The sequence below is a fragment of the Pelophylax lessonae genome (assembly GCF_965119305.1).
Source record: "Pelophylax lessonae genome assembly, chromosome: 13".
Lineage (NCBI taxonomy): Eukaryota > Metazoa > Chordata > Amphibia > Anura > Ranidae > Pelophylax > Pelophylax lessonae.
Genome location: NC_138780.1, coordinates 108,625,472 through 108,646,061, shown reverse-complemented (window position 1 = coordinate 108,646,061; position 20,590 = coordinate 108,625,472). Strand labels below are relative to the sequence as shown.

Here is a 20,590-nt window from a genome sequence, read left to right as displayed (position 1 = left end):
GCACGACCGCGCAATTGTCCGTTAAAGTCACACAGTAAAAAATCGCAAAAAACCTCCTGGTCAGGAAGGGGGTAAAATCTTCCGGGGCTTAAGTGGTTAAAGGATCTGCTACTGACGTATTGGTGCCAGATACCACAGAATACCTTCAGAGGTCCATTGGAGTCCATGCCTCGATGGGCTATGGCTGATCGCTGTATGTCTATCCCTCTGCTCATACTGATTAAAAAACATACAAACAGTGTGGCATACCCTGCACTTTATTTTATCTCACCATTTTGGAGGATGCCGCCATTCCCTGACATAGAAACAGACACAATACAGAAAATCTATTAAAATTTGTAGACCTGCAAGAATGTGAACTGTGAAAGTCACATCAAAAGGAGCGCTCATGGAAAGATTCCAGTATTGATTCAGAATACGTTCTTGTGATAAAGTCCCTTGGATTTCCCTTCAAAGAACAGCCAGTGAACACCTCCATAGGCTAATAGGTAATAATCAATGTCTGAATCTAGCAGAATGATCGCTGAAATAAGCCATAGCTGATTGCAGCCTCAGATCACACAGTCTTCAGCCTCGTAATACTTGGCTCCATCTCCCAAACATGACCAGCAAACCCCATTTGGCCTGGTGCCTAGATTTCACACGCCACCGGCTTCAACATGCCAGGAGTGAGCTGATTCATGCAGAATCCTGGGGCTTTCATCCACTAACAGTCTGTCTCCTCCAGACTCATTATCCTGTACCGGAACACTGCACCGTCACCATGGAGACCAGAACTCTGCAACAGGCATGGCGACCAGGTCCAATAGGCACATGTTCTCAGAGCTGAAGTCAGGTGCACAATGCTGACAGCCATACACGGCACAGGAACAAAAAAGATGGATGACAATGACAGTCCTAGTATGTGTACACCGACAGTCCTAGTATGTTTATACCGACAGTCCTAGTATGTGTACACCGACAGTCCTAGTATGTGTACACCGACAGTCCTAGTATGTGTACACTGACAGTCCTAGTATGTGTACACTGACAGTCCTAGTATGTGTACACTGACAGTCCTAGTATGTGTACACCGACAGTCCTAGTATGTGTACACCGACAGTCCTAGTATGTTTATACCGACAGTCCTAGTATGTGTACACCGACAGTCCTAGTATGTTTACACCGACAGTCCTAGTATGTGTACACCGACAGTCCTAGTATGTGTACACCGACAGTCCTAGTATGTTTATACCGACAGTCCTAGTATGTGTACACCGACAGTCCTAGTATGTGTACACCGACAGTCCTAGTATGTGTACACCGACAGTCCTAGTATGTGTACACCGACAGTCCTAGTATGTTTATACCGACAGTCCTAGTATGTTTACACCGACAGTCCTAGTATGTTTACACCCACAGTCCTAGTATGTGTACACCGACAGTCCTAGTATGTTTACACCGACAGTCCTAGTATGTTTACACCGACAGTCCTAGTATGTTTACACTGACAGTCCTAGTATGTTTACACCGACAGTCCTAGTATGTTTATACCGACAGTCCTAGTATGTTTACACCGACAGTCCTAGTATGTTTACACCGACAGTCCTAGTATGTGTACACCGACAGTCCTAGTATGTTTATACCGACAGTCCTAGTATGTTTACACCGACAGTCCTAGTATGTTTACACCGACAGTCCTAGTATGTGTACACCGACAGTCCTAGTATGTGTACACCGACAGCCCTAGTATGTTTATACCAACAGTCCTAGTATGTTTACACCGACAGTCCTAGTATGTTTACACCGACAGTCCTAGTATGTTTACACCGACAGTCCTAGTATGTGTACACCGACAGTCCTAGTATGTGTACACTGACAGTCCTAGTATGTGTACACCGACAGTCCTAGTATGTTTACACCGACAGTCCTAGTATGTGTACACCGACAGTCCTAGTTGTGTACACCGACAGTCCTAGTATGTTTATACCGACAGTCCTAGTATGTTTATACCGACAGTCCTAGTATGTTTACACCGACAGTCCTAGTATGTTTACACCGACAGTCCTAGTATGTTTACACCGACAGTCCTAGTATGCGTACACAGACAGTCTTAGAATGTGTATACCAACAGTCCTAGTATGTTTAAACCGACAGTCCTAGTTGTGTACACAGACAGTCCTAGTATGTTTATACTGACAGTCTTAGAATGTGTACACTGACAGTCCTAGTATGTTTATACCGACAGTCTTAGAATGTGTACACTGACAGTCTTAGAATGTGTACACTGACAAGTAGTAGTAGTCAAAGTAGTCGACTGATTATCGATGGGGCCAATTATCGGAGCTTCCCCTGAGCTTCTTCTGTGGAGTGTTCGGGGGGCCCTTATTCTGTGTCCTGAAGTGTGCCATCCATCCATCCCAGCAGGGATCTCTCCTAAAAAAGTGCAGCCAGGCCTCCATATCTGAGGTCGTACCTCTTGGTAAGCAGTTTGTGAGTTGGGTGCGCACCCGGGAATGGAGTTGCATACGGTTACATAAGAAGATTGGGGCGATATATACATTTACTTTAAGAATTTTTTTCGCACCGTTCACTTTATTGAATGATCATCTTTGGACACTTTTTGATGAATTTATTTTTACATGATTTTTATGCAATATCCCTATGCTAATAGGTTGTATTATGAATGTATCAGCACTTTGTTTGACAGCGCAACACAATTATTTTGTTTATTGTTTTTTCCGTATGTGGGAGTTTAGTGAGTGCTGCCACAATATTAGTTGATGTCAATTGGTTTTATATGATTGTTAGGGTTTTTTTTTTTGACACTTAGCGCAATTAATACTTCTTTTCCTATTTTTGTTACAAGCATTTACAATGCTTGATTTTTGTGTGCTTTTAGTCTTTTTAACCACTTCCCCCTAGGACGACGTCATATGACGTCGTAAACTTTGCGGGGGTAGCTAGAGGCATCATCCCGGTACCGTTGTTTGAAGCCGACAGTCGGCTTTCCGTCGGTACTGATCGATGCGGCTCGGGAGCCGCTCGATCGTTACCCTGGGGGGCGGGAGAGGACGTCCCCTCCCGCCGCCTTCCGCGGCTTTTACCGGGGCTCCCGTCCCACCGGGAGCCCCGAGCAACCAGCCGGCACGTCCGCCGGCTGGATGGAGTCCCGATGAATGCCGGAAACGGCATCGATCGGGTCTCCGATGACGTAACCCGGAGGCGGCGTCCATGACGTCACTTCCGGGTTAGTGTGCTGCAAAACGGCGCCAAATTTGAAAAACGGCTGTATGCAAAAACGCCATTTTCGGCGTTTTGCATACAGGGAAGTGTAGTGGAGGGGTCGAGGGTCTTTTAGACCCTCGATCCCTCCATAAAGTGTACCTGTCACTGCATATTGCTGTCACAAGGGATGTTTACATTGCTTGTGACAGCAATAAAAGTGATCAGATTTTTTTTTTTTTTTAAAAACTGTAATAAAGTTAAAAAAAATAAATAAAATAAATGGGAAAAAAAAAAAAAAATTTAGCCGCCCCGATCACCGTTAGCTCGTGCACAAAAAAAAACGTATACGGAAGTCGAGCCGCGAATGAAATCGCTGTTCAAACCACACATGTGAGGTATCGACGCGATCGCCAGAGCGTGAGCAATAATTTTAAAAAAAAAACTACACTCTAACTCTAAACTGGTAACCGTTAAATAAATTTAAAGTGTCGCCTATTGAGATCTCTATTGACCGTAGTTTGTCGCCATCCCACAGGGGGGCGCAATTTTAAACCGTAACATGTTGGGTATCTATTTACTCGGCATGACATCATCTTTCACAATATACAAAAAAAATGGGCTAACTTTACTGTTTAGTATTTTTTAAATGCAGTGAAATGTAATTTTTCCCAAAAAAAATGGCGTTTTAAAGACCGCTGCGCTAATACCGCGTGACAAAAAATATTGCAATGACCGCCATTTTATTCTCAAGAGTCTTTGCTAAAAAAATATATATAATGTTTGGGGGTTCTAAGTAGTTTTCATCTGTGTACTTAGGTGCTTGTCTGGGGTTCAGCTTTAATTAAATATGTACCCACTTTATTGCTAGAAGAACTTACAGCAAATCTACCACAAGGCAGAACATGGGACTGCCAGTGCCTACTTCTTCATGACCAGTTTCCCATATTGGCTGTAAAAAGCAGACCCATACATCTCTGTACTACAAGTTTCATTTCTCTTATACACACCTAGAAAATTGTCATCTGCAAATTATAAAAGGGAACTGGATGTCAAAATGCAGAAAAGGGGGAACTACTAATGTCCCTGAACTGAAATGACAAGAATCTATGACTAAAAAAAATTCTGCCTAATAACTAAAGTTGGCTTTTTTTCGCCAAGCCAGCAAAAAAAAAACAAAAAAAACTAGAAGCCACCATCAACACAAAGGAGATGGATGGAAGAATCCCTCAACCCCCTCAGCACATTGTATTCAGTGGGACCGCTGCTGTCAGAATGTAATGATCAGTGGCTGTAGCCATTGATAGAGAAAAGTTTTCCAACTTCTTTGTTCGATCAAACAATTGACTTCTATGGAATAGGGATGGCCACGCACTGATCGAAATTCGTCTGGTCCCTACTGAACTTGCTGAGTTTTGATCTGTCCATGACCAACTTCTTTGTTCGATCAAACAATTGACCAGTGTTAAATTTAGCAGCAAATTTCAATTTAGTTTTAGTCTTAGTCTTAGGACTAAAATGGCATTTTTAGTTTTAGTCCCATTATAGTCTTCTGCAAGTGTTTTTAGTTTTAGTCATATTTAGTCGACTAAAACGTCCTACTTTTGAGTCGACTAAAACTCATTTTAGTCATCTATAATCGAATGGGTGTAGTTCAATTGTAATTTGTAATGCATTATTTAAGCATTTCTCTACCATTTCCAAACTCATTATATACTACTGCTGGTCCTGGAGTGAAAAATCTATTATGTTATTATTTATGGTATTAAGCTTTGAGCATGCACCAGTGTTAATCTTGGCAGCAAATTTCAATTTAGTTTTAGTTATAGTCTTAAGACTAAAATGCCATTATAGTTTTAGTCATATTTTAGTCATCTGAATTGTTTTAGTTTTAGTCATATTTTAGTCGACTAAAATTGTGTTAATTTAGTAGACGAAAACGTTTTAGTTGGTTTTAGTCGACGAAATTAACACTGCAATTGACTTCCATGGAATAGGGATGGTCATGCACTGATCAAAATTTTTCTGGTCCCTACTGAACTTGACGAATTTCGATCTGATCATGACCAACTTCTTTGTTCGATCAAACAATTGACTTCTATGGAATAGGGATGGCCACACACTGATCGAAATTTGTCTGGTCCCTACTGAACTTGCTGAATTTCGATCTGTCCATGACCAGTTTAAAGCTTTAAGAATAGAAAAAAAACTTCTGTCCACGAGGAATAAAACTGGCTTCCAGTTAGGTGAAAGTTTTAAAAACAAAAAATCAACTGAATTCACTTAATGTAACAGTGCAAGTTCTGACCCAAAACTGGGCAAGAACTTACAAAGGGACAAGGACCCTCCCCATCATGATAGCATGGAGTGCTATAGAAGGATATAGAGATGGAACTTCTACATTTTACAGTCCTGGGCCATTTTAATGCATCAACAGAAACTGGCAACATACTTTCCCTGCTACCCAAGTGATTGCTAAGGCATGGAAGAAGCCCACAGTCTGTTTTTAAGTAGTCAAAGAGTTTCTGGTCAAGAAGAAATTAACTAGAAACTTTAATAACTCATAAAAGTACATTTTTGAAAATATGGGAACCAAATCTTACATACGCTTTCCCATCCTTGAATCCATCTAACTTGAGCTACTTGTAGCCTTCATATTAAGTTTTAGACATGGGGGGGGGGGGGGGGTTATTTTTACTTTTTCCCCCCAATCCCCTTCCCTATGAGTCTGTCTTCACCCTTTATCCACGTTCCTTAAAGGGATTGTAAAGGCATTAAGATTGTAATGTATGTAAAGGCAAGGATTGTAAAGTATGCATTAACCGCTTGCCGACCGCCACACGACTATTTACTGCAGCGGTCAGCCCCTCACAGGCAAAGCGACGTAGGGCTCCCGCGCGGTCACGGACCCCCCCAGCGTGTGACCGGCGGACCCGATGTCACTCGCGATCATCCGTTAGAGCAGGAGAAAGGCAGGCGGCTAATGTAAACAAGCCGCCTGTCATTCTCCCCTGTGTAAGAATAGTGATCATACGGTTCTACTATGTAGAACCGTTGATCACTGTTCCTACACCTCAAGCCACAGCCAATAACAGTTAGAATCACACCCCTAGGGACACACATAACCCCTCCCTCTCAAAAAAAAGTTAACCCCTTCATTGCCAGTGTCATTTTACAGTAACAGTGCATATGTATAGCACTGATTACTGTAGTAATGTCACTGGTAACCCCAAAAGTGTCAAAAATGTCAGTCAAGGGTCATATCTGTCCGCCACAATGTCGCAGTACCGCAAAAAAATCGCAGATCGCCGTCATTGCGCGTTAAAAAAAAAAACAACAAAAATGACAAAAATCTTTCCCTTTGTTAGTAAACGAGATAACTTTTGCGCAAACCAATCAAAATACGCTTTTTGTGATTTTTTTTTACCAAACATATGTAGCATAAAACAAATTGGCCGAAAATGTTAAAAAATTTTGATTTTTACATTTTTTGGGGGGAATTTCATATAAAAAATGTGAAAAATATTGTTATTTTTGCAAAATTGACGCTCTTTTTTTGTTTATAGCGCATGATCAAAAAATCGCACAGGTGATCAAATACCACCAAAAGAAAGCTCTGTTTGTGGGAAAAATAAGACGTCAAATTTGTTTAGGTACAGCGTCGCACGACCGCGCAATTGTCCTTTAAAGTCACGCAGTGCCGAATCGCAAAATAGGCCCTGGTCAGGAAGGGGGTAAAATCTTCCGGGCTTAAGTGGTTAAGATAAAAAAGACTTCTGTTTGCAGCAGCCCTCCTCTGGCCCCCTAATAATTACCTGAGCCCATCTTTATCCAGCGCTGTTGAACCCTCCTCATTGGTTGAGACAGCAGCGTGGCGTGATTGGCTCCTGCTGCTGTCAAAGTCAGTCAGCCAATCAGGAGAGAGAGGAGGGAGGGCTGGGTTGTGCTCCATGTCTGAATAGACACAGGGAGCTGTGACTCCGATTAGGTGCCCCCCACAGCTGCTTACATTCAACAGGAGGGAGGGTTCAGTCGCCACGGAGAGGCTCAGGATCTGTAAGAGGAGTTCTGTCCTCTCAGCTGCCGACTGCTAAAAAAAAGTTGAGGCGGAGACTAGGGGGCGCTGCAGCTGCAGGAAAGGTGTAAGGGCCACAGAAAATGGCCTGGAAGGGCCAGATTCTGCCTGCGGGCCTTGGGTTTGACACATGTGCCTTATGTATTTATACATGTTGATCATATCCCCCCCTTAATGCGAACATCTATTCTGCTAACAACTGCCTAAAAAGGAAGTTTACTTCATTTTGGAGAGAATTGCTTTCACTGTTTACAGGAGGTTTAATTATTCCCCACTCTATCAAAAATTGGAAACAAATTGGCTTTACATTGGCTTTATCCCAACTCCATGCCAGGAGTTAAGTGCTCATTTACATGTAGGAGATTGGAAAAGCTGTTTTACCTACCAGATCTTCTGTTCCCCCAGCAGACAGTGCTCCCCTATGCTTCGGTGGTAGACTGTTCCGGCTGTACCAAGGTCCAATGCATGATGTCAGGGCATCCAACCACCAGAGCATAAAGGGATACGAGGCTGCAGGGACCAGTCTTGTACTGCGGTGGGGCATGTGGGAGCAGAAGATCAGGTAAGTAATAATGCTTTTTCCCATCCCTTAGACAGAAATTAGCATTTTATCCTTGCACTTCGGGGGCAGCCCCTCTGCTTTCCCCAGAGTTTAGCTCTAAGTAGGCAATGGAGAGAACAACATGTACCTCCATACTCGTTTTTTTCTCTAGTGCTGGTGGGCAGGAGGGCAGCTATGTACTCCCTAACCTATGTGCTCCAAAAAAGACCTATTACTTTGCCCCAAATGAGTTCACTTTAAAGAATATTTTCCAGTGGGCCTTATACATAAAGGTATCTGAAGGAAAAAATGACTCCCTTTTCAAATTTCCAGTAAAGTATGAAAGAATCAATGTGTGCATTTCATTGCAAAAATCGTACCATTATTCTATCCTTTAGGGCAGCCTTTTTCAACCAGTGTGCAAAGGCACCCTGGGGTGCCTTGTGGTTTCTTTAGAGGTGTCTTGGCAAAATGCCTACAAATTGCTCAAAAACTGTATACAAGCCGGCAGAGGCGTAACTAGAACCTTCAGGGCCCTGATGCAAGAAACCATGAAGGGCCCCCCGGACCCCTGGCCGGGGCTTCCCTTCAAGCCTGGGGCTCTTCCCACTGATCCTGGGGCCCTTTACTCTCGTTTGGTGGTCCCTTTATTATTGTCCTGTAGCGGGACCCTGTCACAAGTTCTGCAGTGATCCCCCTTCCTGCCATCTTGGGGCCTCCCCACGGTGGTGGAATGCCAGGGCCCGGTCGCAAGTGTGACCTTTGCGATCCTGGAAGTTCACCCACTGGTGTCAGTAGTTTTTATTTTTTGGTATTTTATTATTATTACTATTTATTATTTTATTTTCTTTTTTGTACAATGTCACTGACTATGACTCTGTCCATTCAGAAAAGGAGCTGGTAACTTACATATTTACCGACCCCTTCCTGGTTCTCCATTGTGACACATCCCCTGCAGCAGCTGGCAGGAGAGGGGAGGGAGCGGGGTGGGGGGTACCGGGGGAGCACACAGGGGCCCAGAGACAGCAGAACACAAGTGAACTGGATAGGAGGAGTCGTGGGGGCCGCATACAGAGGAACCAATCTCCTCCTGCATTTCCTGCAGCTACAGGGGGAAAAAGGAGGACAGTGATTTCTCTACATGCTGCCCCCACCGCCCCCCCATCCAGGTGTACAGGGGAGCCGCACAGGCCCCCTGGAGCATGGGGCCCAGTTGCAATTGCAACCTCTGCAGTTATGCCCCTGCAAGCTGGTGTGTGGATAAAGGCTGCTTTTTAGTTACACTAATGCCCCGTTTCCACTGAGCTTTCTGGTACGGTTCGGTTCGGTACGCTATTTATGCCGTTTCCATTGTGAATGGTACCCTAATTCCGAACCGTACCGTACCACTTTTTTGGGACCCTTTCGTTGGGGTACCAAGCACATAAGTACCGTACCAACAGGGTGGAGCTACACTCGGCAGAACTTTGATTGGTTGACAGAGAATCGTCTATCACAGCTTTCCTGCTGCACCACGCCTATCATGAAAGGGTACTATTGGCAGTGGAAACGCAAGGTGTACCATTCCGAACCGTACCGTACTGAACCAAACCGTACCGTACCACTCAGTGGAAACGAGGCATTAGTCACAGGTTTTCATTGTGCACCATTACAACCTTCGAATTGCCGGAGTCCCAACGACCAATGACATCATCAGTCAATAAGGAGGATGTCAGTCGTCTGCATATCATCCTTGTTTGACCCTCCGCTGCCCCTCTCCATCAGCGCTGGGGTCACAAAAGCTGAATGATGGAGTAAAACTGAGGAAGAAGAGAAACATTGGAATACTAGTCAGTACCAGTTTGCAAAAGTGTATTTGCTTTGGAAGAATAAGTCACCTCTAACGTTGGGTGTCCTACTTGGACTTGTGGATGTTGCAGCATTATGAAAAAAATATTAGAATAGTTTTTATATTTTAGAATGGGGTGCCCCGAGACTGTCCATAGTTTGTAAAGGGTGCCTTGACTGAAAAAAGGTTGAGAAACACTGCTTTAGGATGTAAACAATGAGCACATGCAAACGCAGCTATAAAGCTGCACAAACGTATGCTTATCAGATACAAAAGATATAAATGTTTTCTAGGAAAAAAACTAGGAAAAAGGACAGAAAGAACATGCAGCCTACATCACTGCAGAAGTAATCCTTCTGTTTAACAATGCTTGCAGGTTCACTCAATCATAATTATGTTTAAATCCCGAATCTAGCTGCTTTTTCACAAATTACTTCACAAAACTGCAAATAGATTAAAAAAAAAAAAAAAAATTGAAAAAAACGTGGCCGTGTTTATCATCTGCTTCTTGTGGGAATAAATGAAAAGCCAACAGGATTAAAATGGACATGATGTACTTATAAGGGGAAGATAATACAAGGGTAACTTCAATGTGGACAAACAGGAAAAATAAAAGAAGAACTCTGCGCTTTTAGAATGATAAAAATTGAAGAGAAATAGGTTATGTATTAGTGGCTGCACCATTAACCACTTCTGAAGTTTTTACCCCCCCTTAATGACCAGGCAATTTTTTGCAATACGGCACTGCATTACTTTAACTGACATTTGCACGGTCATACGATGCTGTACCCAAATAAAATACATGTCCTTTTTTCCCCACAAATAGAGCTTACTTTTGGTGGTATTTGATTACCTGTGCGATTTTAATTTTTTTGCACTATAAACAAAAAAAAAAAAAGACAATTCTGAAAAAAAAAAAAAACAATATTTTTTACTTTCTGCTATATAACATTCCCAATAACAAAAAAATTTAAAAATCACATTTTTTCATCATTTCAGGCCAATTTGTATTCTGCTACATATTTTTGGTAAAAAAAAAATCCCAATAAGCGTATTTTGATTGGTTTGCCCAAAAGTTATCACGTCTACAAACTAAGGGAAAGATTTATGTTATTTTTATTTATTTTTTTACTAATAATGGTGGCGATCAGCGATTTTTAAGCGTGACTGCCACATTGCGGAGGACAGATCGGACCCCTAACTGACACTTTTGGGGGGACCAGTGACATTATTACAGTAATCAGTGCTAAAAAATATGCACTGTTACTGTACTAATGACACTGGCAGGGAAGGGGTTAACGCCAGGGGCGATCAATGGGTTAAATGTGTCCCTAGGGGGTGCTTTCTAACTTTGGGGGGGATGTATTTACTGAATGAACACAGAGACCTGTGTTTCTAAATAAGAGGAACACAGGATTCCTGGGTTCATAACTGACAGAACAGCGGTCTGCTGTGTTTTCAATGGTAGACCGCCGTTCTGTCTCCATGGGGAACGATCGTGGGTGCCCGGTGGCAATCACGGCCACCGCACCCGCTGATTGGCTCCCCCTGTGGTGAATTGGTGCGCCCCTATTCGCGGTCCCAAGAAACAACGTACAGTTACGTTGTTTCGCAGGAAAAAGCCAACCTGCCTCAGTATATGTACTGCTGGCAGCCGGCAAGTGGTTAAACCCCATGCATATAGGCTTTGGTATGTTCAAGCGCAATGTGCGCAAAGTACAAGCTAAATCCTGTATGTACGAGAGTGTCAAGCCAGTAGGAGGTCTTCTTTTGTCCAGTATAGTTTGTAACTAAAAAAATAGTAAACTTCATGCTAGAGGACAATGATAGACTATGCATGTACACTGGGGTGAGGGTAGGGCTAAAGAAAAAGAAAGGACACCAGGAGGAATGTACAACAGTGTGACATCTACGGGCGAAGGCACAAAGGACACATAACACATAAGTGAAGGGTACAAAGTATACAGAATTCTGAGACATGTCTCACCGTTTTGTCTCGGAGCCGTTCTCCATGGACAAGAAAGTCTGAACTGCCATTATCCTCCGGGTGGAGATTCTTGTACACGGTGACACAGCTGAGTCCCCCTCCTGCAAGTGGCAGCCACCCGCCACTCGAGTCATCCCGCGTCATCACCACAGCTCGCACGCGTGCATAACTGTCACTGCAAAAGAAGGACAAATACACGTTGGTTGATGGTACTCCATATTGGTTTGTTAAAAAAATCAATCACACATGAAAGCCAAAGACAGGACATTTTTTTTTTAAGAAGACACAGCTTAGGGCTGCTACACGTTCGCATTTCAAGACACGTGCTTTTTTTTAATTAACGCATTCGAAATGTGCTTTTTTTTTTTCCAAAAAAGCTTTCTTGAAAGGTGAACATGGGTATGATACAAAAGAAATGTGTTTTTAGATACATATTTTCAGCAAATAAATACCTGTATAAAAAAGGAAATACAATGCATATTTGTGTTTTTCGTGTAGTTCCAGTCATCTAAATGGTAGATGTGCTACTTGCAGAACTTTAAAAAAAAAGAAAAAATTCTGAATGAAAACGCATTCTGCTTCTAACCAGAAATACTACCAGTATAAACATTTTCAGCATTTTTTTTCTTTAACCCTTTCCAAACCGGGCCTTTTCTGGCACTTTTTGTTCTCGTGTAACAATCTGTATATTGTTACATAGTTACATAGTTACATAGTAGGTGAGGTTGAATAAAGACAATAGTCCATCCAGTTCAACCTGTGTGGGTGTGTGTGGCTGTAATCATCTCACATACCCCTGAATGTTCTGATCCTTGAGATGTAAGTCTAAGAGTCTTTTGAAAGCCACCATACTACCCGCAGAAACCACCTCTTGTGGTAGAGAATTCCACAATCTTGTAGCCCTCACAGTAAAGAACCCCCCACGTTGCCTGAGGTTAAAACGCTTCTCCTCTAATCGCATTGTATGTCCCCGAGTCCTCATGCAATCCCTTCGAATGAACAGCTTTTTTCTAAGCTGAGATCCCCATTAAGATATTTATAAATTGCTATCATGTCCCCTCTCAGACGTCTCTTCTCCAGGGAGAATAAATCAAGCGATTGCAGACGCTCTTCATAGTTAAGGTCCTCCAATCCCCTAATCAGTTTAGTTGCCCTTCTCTGGACTTTCTCCAGCTCCAACACATCCCTCCTGAGGACTGGCGACCAGAACTGGACAGAATACTCCAGATGTGGTCAGACCAGAGTTTTATAAAGTGGAAGGATTATAGTCTTATCTCTGGAATACATCCCTTTCTTTATGCATGCTAATATTCTGTTGGCTTTGGAAGCTGCCGCTTGACATTGCATGCTGTTGCCTAATCTATCATCAACCAAGACTCCCAGATCTTTCTCCATTTTTGATTCCCCCAAGGGTTCCCCTCCTAATGTGTATTGTGCTTTTATGTTTTTAGTCCCCAAGTGCAAAACCTTACACTTCTCCACGTTAAACCTCATTTGCCATTTGTGCTAGAAAATTAGTTAGAACCGCCAAACATTATATATATTCTTTTAAAGCAGAGGCCCTAGAGAAAAAAATTTAAGTCTTACAACTTTATATGTTACACTGTATTTGTGCAGCGCTTTTTCAAACACAATTTTCTGCGAAAAAATACACTTTTTTGAATTTTAATGCAAACAAACCCACAATACATCCGATGTTCACGGTGATACTTCACGTGTGTGGGACAATTGCAGTTTGGGTGCATGTTGGACCAACACGCCTTCGCCTTTGCACGTTTTTTTTTTTTTTTTTTCTCATTTTACATTGTTGCTTTCATATTTTTATTGCTGTCACGTGGAATGTAAACATCCTTGTGACAGCAATAGGCATGTGACAGGTACTCTTTATGGAGAGATCTGGGGTCTATAAGACCCCAAATCCTTCCTCTTCACTTCAAAGCATTCAAAACACCAAGATCTGTGTTTTTAAATGCTTTCAATTTTTAAAAACTGGTACTGATGGTTTCTGAGTAAAACTAGAAGTGATATCATGTCATCGCTTCCGGTTTACTGTTACGAACAGGCGATCAATGCTGATCCCTGCTTTGCTTGGCTGTCTGCTAGTAAGCTGCTCTGATTGCTATTACAAGGGAGCCGACCGTCGGCACAAAAAAGCAATACTGGGGTGAAACCTACAGCTGCAGGTAACATACCGATACAACAATAAAAGTCCAGTGACATACAGGTAGGTCGCTGGATGGGGAGTGGTAAAGGAAAGAAACAGAAACTCCATTCGTGGCCTTTTCGAAAATAAACTGACCCACGCACCCCACATCTTTTTTTCCCTCAAACAGGCTTCCCTGCGTTCTTACAAAATTTTTACCAAAATGGAAGCTATGCTCGATTTGGAGGAAGCATTGGATAGATGAGTACTGGGAAGAGATATGGGTCTCTGCAGCTAAAAACAAATTTAATTCCCTAGAACCAGAGAACACATATACAGTATATTACTATTATTATATCACCCAATCCCAAATCACTAAGATTGTACCTAAATACTTTGCTTCTGTCACTGCGAACAGAACAGCGGACCTGTCCCAAGGTATGCAGACTATGGTCGGCCCTTTTATACTCAATCAATGTTACTGACCTGTTGCCAATTAACCAAATGAGTTGCACAATGTTCTTCCAGCTCTTCCTTGTTAGTACCACAAACTTTGCCAGCTTTTTATTGCCTGGCCCAACTTTTTTGAGACATGTTGCTGCCATCAATTTCAAATTGACCTTATTTTATTTTTTTAATGCTACATCTTAGGTTAAACATTTGATATACAGTATTTTCTTTTTTCTTTTGTGAATAAAATATGGGTCTAGACTCTAGATTTGCAAATCACAGCATTCTGTTTTTATGTAGAGTTTACACAGCGTCTCAATGTTTTTGGAATTGGAGGTTCTAAGAGTCAGAGGCTGCACAGCATAGAATCATGTACAAAGAGGCTGCAGTAATGTCTGGGAATTATGTTAAAGGCTTGATGAATCCAGCTGCAATTTGCTGTATAGATTTAAATTAACCTGAATTTAAAGACTGCATTAGCACACCAATGAATGATATCACATGCTACTTAAAACTGCTATTCAAACCAACACACAGGTATGGAATCATTTTACACACAATACAATATTTTTTAAAAGTGCTTAGCCTTCAAAGAAGACCTTATGATAAATAAATCCTTAAAAATGTCCCCTTTAATTAGCAGGCGGTAGTGTGAGTGGTTAGATAGATATGGTGCATTCTGAGCAATGGACATATAAGAAGTCACTCGTTTCTAGGATAATCCATAGTTTCAGTGCACATTAGGGCACCTGAAGAGGCAAAATGCATGTAAATATAGCTAGCGCCATGTGTTTGTCCTATTCAGACACATTCAAGTGTAAAGCCCCGTACACACGCATCGAAAATTGGCAGTGAATTTTCGTCCGACGACCGATCTGCCGATTTTCGGCTTGTTAGTATGATGCTTCCGACAACCGACTCCGACTTTTCGGCCAAAAAAAATCTGGTGTGCAGACTATAACATTTTTGTTGGCCGTCAAAAGACGGCCGATTTTCGTGCAGTCAGTACAGATTTCGACAGGGAAACATCTAATGAGCAAGTCTGGGCATGTTCAGAGAAGAAAGAACACAAAGATAGCAAACCAACACATGACATCACTTCTGAAGCAGATTTTTGTTGGGCGAGAAAATTCGTGTGCAGTCTAGGCACATTCCAACCAACAAAACACCACTCTGGACAAAAGTCGGACGATCGGTCGGCCGTTGCGTGTGTACGAGGCTTAAGGGTCCTTTTACACGGGCATTGCGCCCAGCGGACTCTGTTTTGCTCAGCGGGGATCGATCCACCGGTCCCTGCTGAGCAGGCGGATGACAGCTCCGTCTCTGCTTACATTGTAGGGATGGACCGGTCAGATCCCCGCTTTCCTCTATGGGAGATCGGATAAAAACGGATCACCTGTCTGTTTTCATCCAATCCTATCCGATCCGATCCGCCTGACAGATGGAAAATAGGGTTTCCATCCGTCTGGACTTCACATACAGGATCGGATAGCAGCAGGTGTCACCGCTGACATCCGCTGCCCCATAGGGATGCATGGAGCATCCGTTCGGGCCCGCATGAAAAACTGACAGGCAGGTCTGATCAGAAAAGCCCGTGTGAAAGGGGCCTAACTCCAGAAATGGAGGCAATCACTAAGTCACAAATTAAATTCAACCAGTACTGTAATGGCACTTTTCCACTGCAAGTACCGGCTAGTACCGGCTCGGCTCTACTCGGCCCTGCTTGGCCCGGTTTGCTTTTCCACTGCGGTACCGCATGGTATAGTGTAGGAACGGTTCGGTACGGTATGGTATAGGTTTGCTTTTCCACTAAAGTAGTACTAAAGTTAAGTGGGTGGGATAACAACGGGGTGGGTGGGATTCTCTGACCAATCAGTGGCTAGTAGTGACTGCATGCAAAGGATTGTGGGATATGGTACCAGTTTGGTACCTGTTGGAACCACAATCGAGTAGGTACTGTTTTTTCAGAGCCATACCGTACCGTACCGTTCGGTTCCATGCAGTGGAAAAGCAAACCTATACCGTACCGTACCGAACCGTTCCGACCCTATACCATGCGGTACCAGCAGTGGAAAAGCACAAAAGTGTGCCGAACCGGTACAGTTCCATGCAGTGGAAAAGCGCCATTAGTCGGCCGAGGCAGGCTTGTATCCAACTGGCGGTTTAGAGAAACTTCTTAGTATTAATATATTTTTTTTATGTTTTAGGATTTCTGTATGTGAGAGACAACAAGCAGCACAAAGTGTGTGTGTGTTTACAAGCAGTGCTCCTACAATACAAAAACAGATTGCTGTGGACTCATACACTGCACTACAGCAATGGCTGGATGAAAGCCTGGAGTCCTGAGCAGGTAGGCTGTGCTCCCCTGTGTGCCATTTAGGCCCTGTTCACACCCGAGGGGTTTTCAGCTCGTAAAACGCTCATCTCTGTGATTGGCTAGTGAGGATGTCGATCAGCGGATCCGCCGGCCACCCCCGATCATTCCCAGGAGCGGCAGAACGGCGGTCTGCCTATGTAAACAAGGCAAGATTGCCGTTCTGTAAGGGGACAAGATGGAGATCTTGTGTTCCTGCTAAGCAGGAACCCAGATGTCTGTCTTCCCCCAATAAGTGAAACCCCCCCACAGTTAGTAAGGGACACATATAACCCTTTGATCGTCCCTGATGTTAACCCCTTCCCTGCCAGTGTCATTAGTGCAGTGACAGTGCATTTTTTTAGCACTGATCACTGTATTAGTGTCACTGGTCCCAAAAAAGTATCAGCTAGATGCTTAATTTGTCTGCCGCAATGTTGAAGTCCCGCTAAAAATCACCTCTGAAGTCTCAAAACGCCCAAAAAGCAAAATCCCATTCATTTCAATGGCCCCTTTTCACATCTGAGCGTTTTGTCGCCTGAAGCAAAACGCCTGAAGCTCAAATAAGTACAGGAGCTTCTTTGGCAGATTACAAGCGTTTTTGTTAGATGTCAATGCCTTCCTCCAAACACGCCCAAAAAAACACCTGAAAAATGCCCAAAAAAATGCCTGAAAACGATAGGCTCATGTTTGAATGGAGCCTTAGGATTCATTTAAATGGACAATCTTGGGCAGTTAGGCCGCTGTGTTCAGAGGTGGCTATGGGCGCTATGGCGCATACAAACTGGCCAAATAGCTGCGTCCACAAATGACATCCCTGGATGCAAACTATCTCCATTCAGGGTCAGTCAATGAGCGCCTGTCATTGATTTGTACAAGCTGCTGGTCACAGCTGTTCAACACACTTTGTTCCTGCCTGACGGCAAAAGTCAATGATTTTCGTAAGCAGCCTTTCCAGAACGCCTGTCTTTCCCATATAGGACAAAACAACAGGTTCACTTTAAAGCCAGAAAGTGAAGGCCCGTACACACGTACCGATCGTCGGCATACAAACGTCGGTGGACGAAGGATCTGCCGATTGTACGCGTGTTAGTATGGTGCCTCCGACAGATGTCTGCGCACAATCCGCGGACAAAAGTCTTTCGTGCAAACATGAAAATATTTGTATGCCGACACCAGAACGGACGATTGTTCGCCTGTCAGTACACAATTCGGCCGACAGACCGCAGATTTGCAAGACTGGGCATGCTCAGAAAATAGAAAACACAGGGAAAGTTAACCATTACATGACATCACTTCTGCAGTCGGCGGACAAAATTCTTGTGCTGTCCTTGTGCTGTCTTTGCACTTTTCAGCAGACACCGACATCCCGGGGAGAAAAGAGGAACATTTGTAAGCCGACCATCGGTACGTGTGTACGGGGCTTTACACTTACATTTGTTAGTTCCCCCTCTTTTCTGTTTGAAGTTGAGACTGCAAGTGCCAGTCTCAGTCAGAGCTCCTACAGGGCTGGAAACTCTAACTAAGACTCCATTCACACCTGAGCGTATTGTTTTCAGGCGTTTTTTCAGGCATTTTTTTCAGGCGTTTTCTGCAGGTGTTTGGAGGCAGGCATTGGCATTTAACAAAAACACTGGTAATCTGCCAAAAAATAAGCTAATGTACTTTTTTGACCTTTAGGTGTTTTGCTTCAGGCGGCACCACGCTCAAACGTGAACAGGGGCCATTGAAATGAATCGGATTTTGCTTGTTGGGCGTTTTGAGACTTCAGAGGTGATTTTTAGCGGGGTTGCAACATTGCGGCAGACAAATCGAACATCTAGCTGACACTTTTTGGGGACCAGTGACACTAATACAGTGATCAGTGCTAAAAAAAACTGCACTAATAACACTGGCAGGGAAGGGGTTAACATCAGGGATGATCAAAGGGTTATGTGTGTCCCTAGGGGGGTGCTTACTAACTGTGGGGGGGTTTCACTTATTGGGGGAAGGCAGAGATCTGGGTTCCTGCTTAGCCGGAACACAAGATCTCCATCTTGTCCCCTTACAGAACGGCGATCTGCCTTGTTTACATAGGCAGACCACTGTTCTGCAGCTCCTGGGGATGATCGGGAGTGGCCGGCGGACCCGCTGATCGACATCCTCACTAGCCAATCACAGCGCGATGGCGCCATCTAGTGGCTATTGAATGAAACCACGTACAGCTATGTTTGTTTTGCGCAATAGAGCCCCACTGCTGCAGTAAGTACAAGGCGGGCGGTTGGCAAGTGGTAAAGCAGAACTAAATTCCTACTTTCAAAAACCAGTGAGCAGGCAGGCTCTCTATTGTCTGTCTTCTTTGGAATGTGCAAGCACAGCTCAGTTTACATTCCAGCACAGCGTCTGTGAGCCAGGATGACTACTACTCTTGCGCATGTGCAAGAATGCCATCATTCTGCGCTGGCCAATGAAGACGCCCACAACCTGGCACCTGGAAGAAGCTGGGTAGAGGATGCTAAATGGGATGTTGGACTGCTGAAGGAGAGGTAAGTACTGCAGAATTTAGCTCCACTTTAATACTGACAGCCGTTATTAACAATGGTCAGTTATTATTCATTTAAGTAACCCTTTAATCCCAAAAGGAAAAAAAAACTGTCTAAAAAGTGTTTAGCGGAAGATCAGCTTCTATCTAGCTTCGATCTAACTTATTTATTAAAAGCCATTTATGTAAAGCCTGTGCAATTATGCTAGTGCATATAAAGCCTAGTACACACTACTAGTTTTATTTTTTCATTCAGCCCACCTGCTGAAAAAACTGACAGCTCCGGAGGAGCCGCTGTACTAACTATGCCATGTTAGTAAAGTGATCTCCCCCTCTCAGCTATTGTGTTCTGACAGGGGTGACCGCCACTGGTGGAGAGCAGCTGGTTTCTGTCAGGCTGCCATGCACTCAGGCCGAATGCAAATTCCCCCGATGACGTCAGTTAAGACGAAATGCGTTGGTAAAAGCCAATGTACGTGACATTGCCATGCTTGTCTGTTTGTCTTGTATGCAATCTGGATCTCCTTCATGCATGGATTGTGAATTTTGACTCTTATACAGCGCTACTTTTATCATATCATATGTGAGTATTTTTAAACCCTTTTGCATCAATAAATACTTTTTATGGTTTTACACTATGTGGGCTTTTTTCAGTTTTATCTGTATGATGACATCTTACTCCATCATATCCATCTGAGATGTACCTGGATTACTTGTGATTCCCTGGGATTTGGCACATTTGGACACTGATTTAATTTCATGAGCATGTGACTCTGTAATAGAGTCCACCTGTTTTGGTAAGAGTCCAATTTCTCTCTGGTGGTGAATGACTTGGTGGATTTGGATCACTAACATGAATATGGTCTTTATCACATAGTGACTCACAGATTTCAAGATTGTAAGCTTCACAATTATCATGACTACATAAATTAGTATTGGACTTTTGAATTTTCTCTTCCTGATTTATGAACACTAATTGTATAAACTGTATTAGCACTGCAAATATTGTTTCTGCTGTACTAACTATGCAATGTTAGTACAGCGATCTCCCCCTCTAAGCTATTGTGTTCTGACAGGGGTGACTGCCACTGGTGGAGAGCGGCAGGCTTCTGTCAGACAGGTTGCCATGCACATAGGCCGAATGCGAATTCCCTCGATTTACGTCAGTTAAGACGAAACTCATTGGCAGGAGCCAACATACATGACGTCTCCATGATTGTCTGTTTGTCTTGTATGCAATTTGAATCTCCTTCATGCATGGATTGTGAATTTTGACTCTTATACAGCGCTACTTTTATCATATCATATGTGAGTATTTTTAAACCCCTTTGCATCAAAAAATACTTTTTATAGTTTTACACTATGTGGGCTTTTTTCCATTAGGTCTGTATGGTGAAATCTTGCTCTATCATATCCATCTGAGATGTACCTGGATTACTTATGATTCCCTGGGATTTGGCACATTTGGACACGGATGTCGTTTCAGGA

General features: G+C 43.2%; 1 protein-coding gene across 1 annotated transcript in view; it reads right to left on the bottom strand.

The window, feature by feature from the left end:
* Positions 1–20,590, bottom strand: part of SPRED1 (sprouty related EVH1 domain containing 1) — a 129,294-nt gene that overhangs the window by 58,230 nt on the left and 50,474 nt on the right. The window contains exon 2 of the mRNA XM_082242596.1: positions 11,636–11,810. Within this exon, the coding sequence (XP_082098722.1) occupies positions 11,636–11,810 (175 nt within the window). The remainder of the gene's footprint in view (positions 1–11,635; positions 11,811–20,590) is intronic.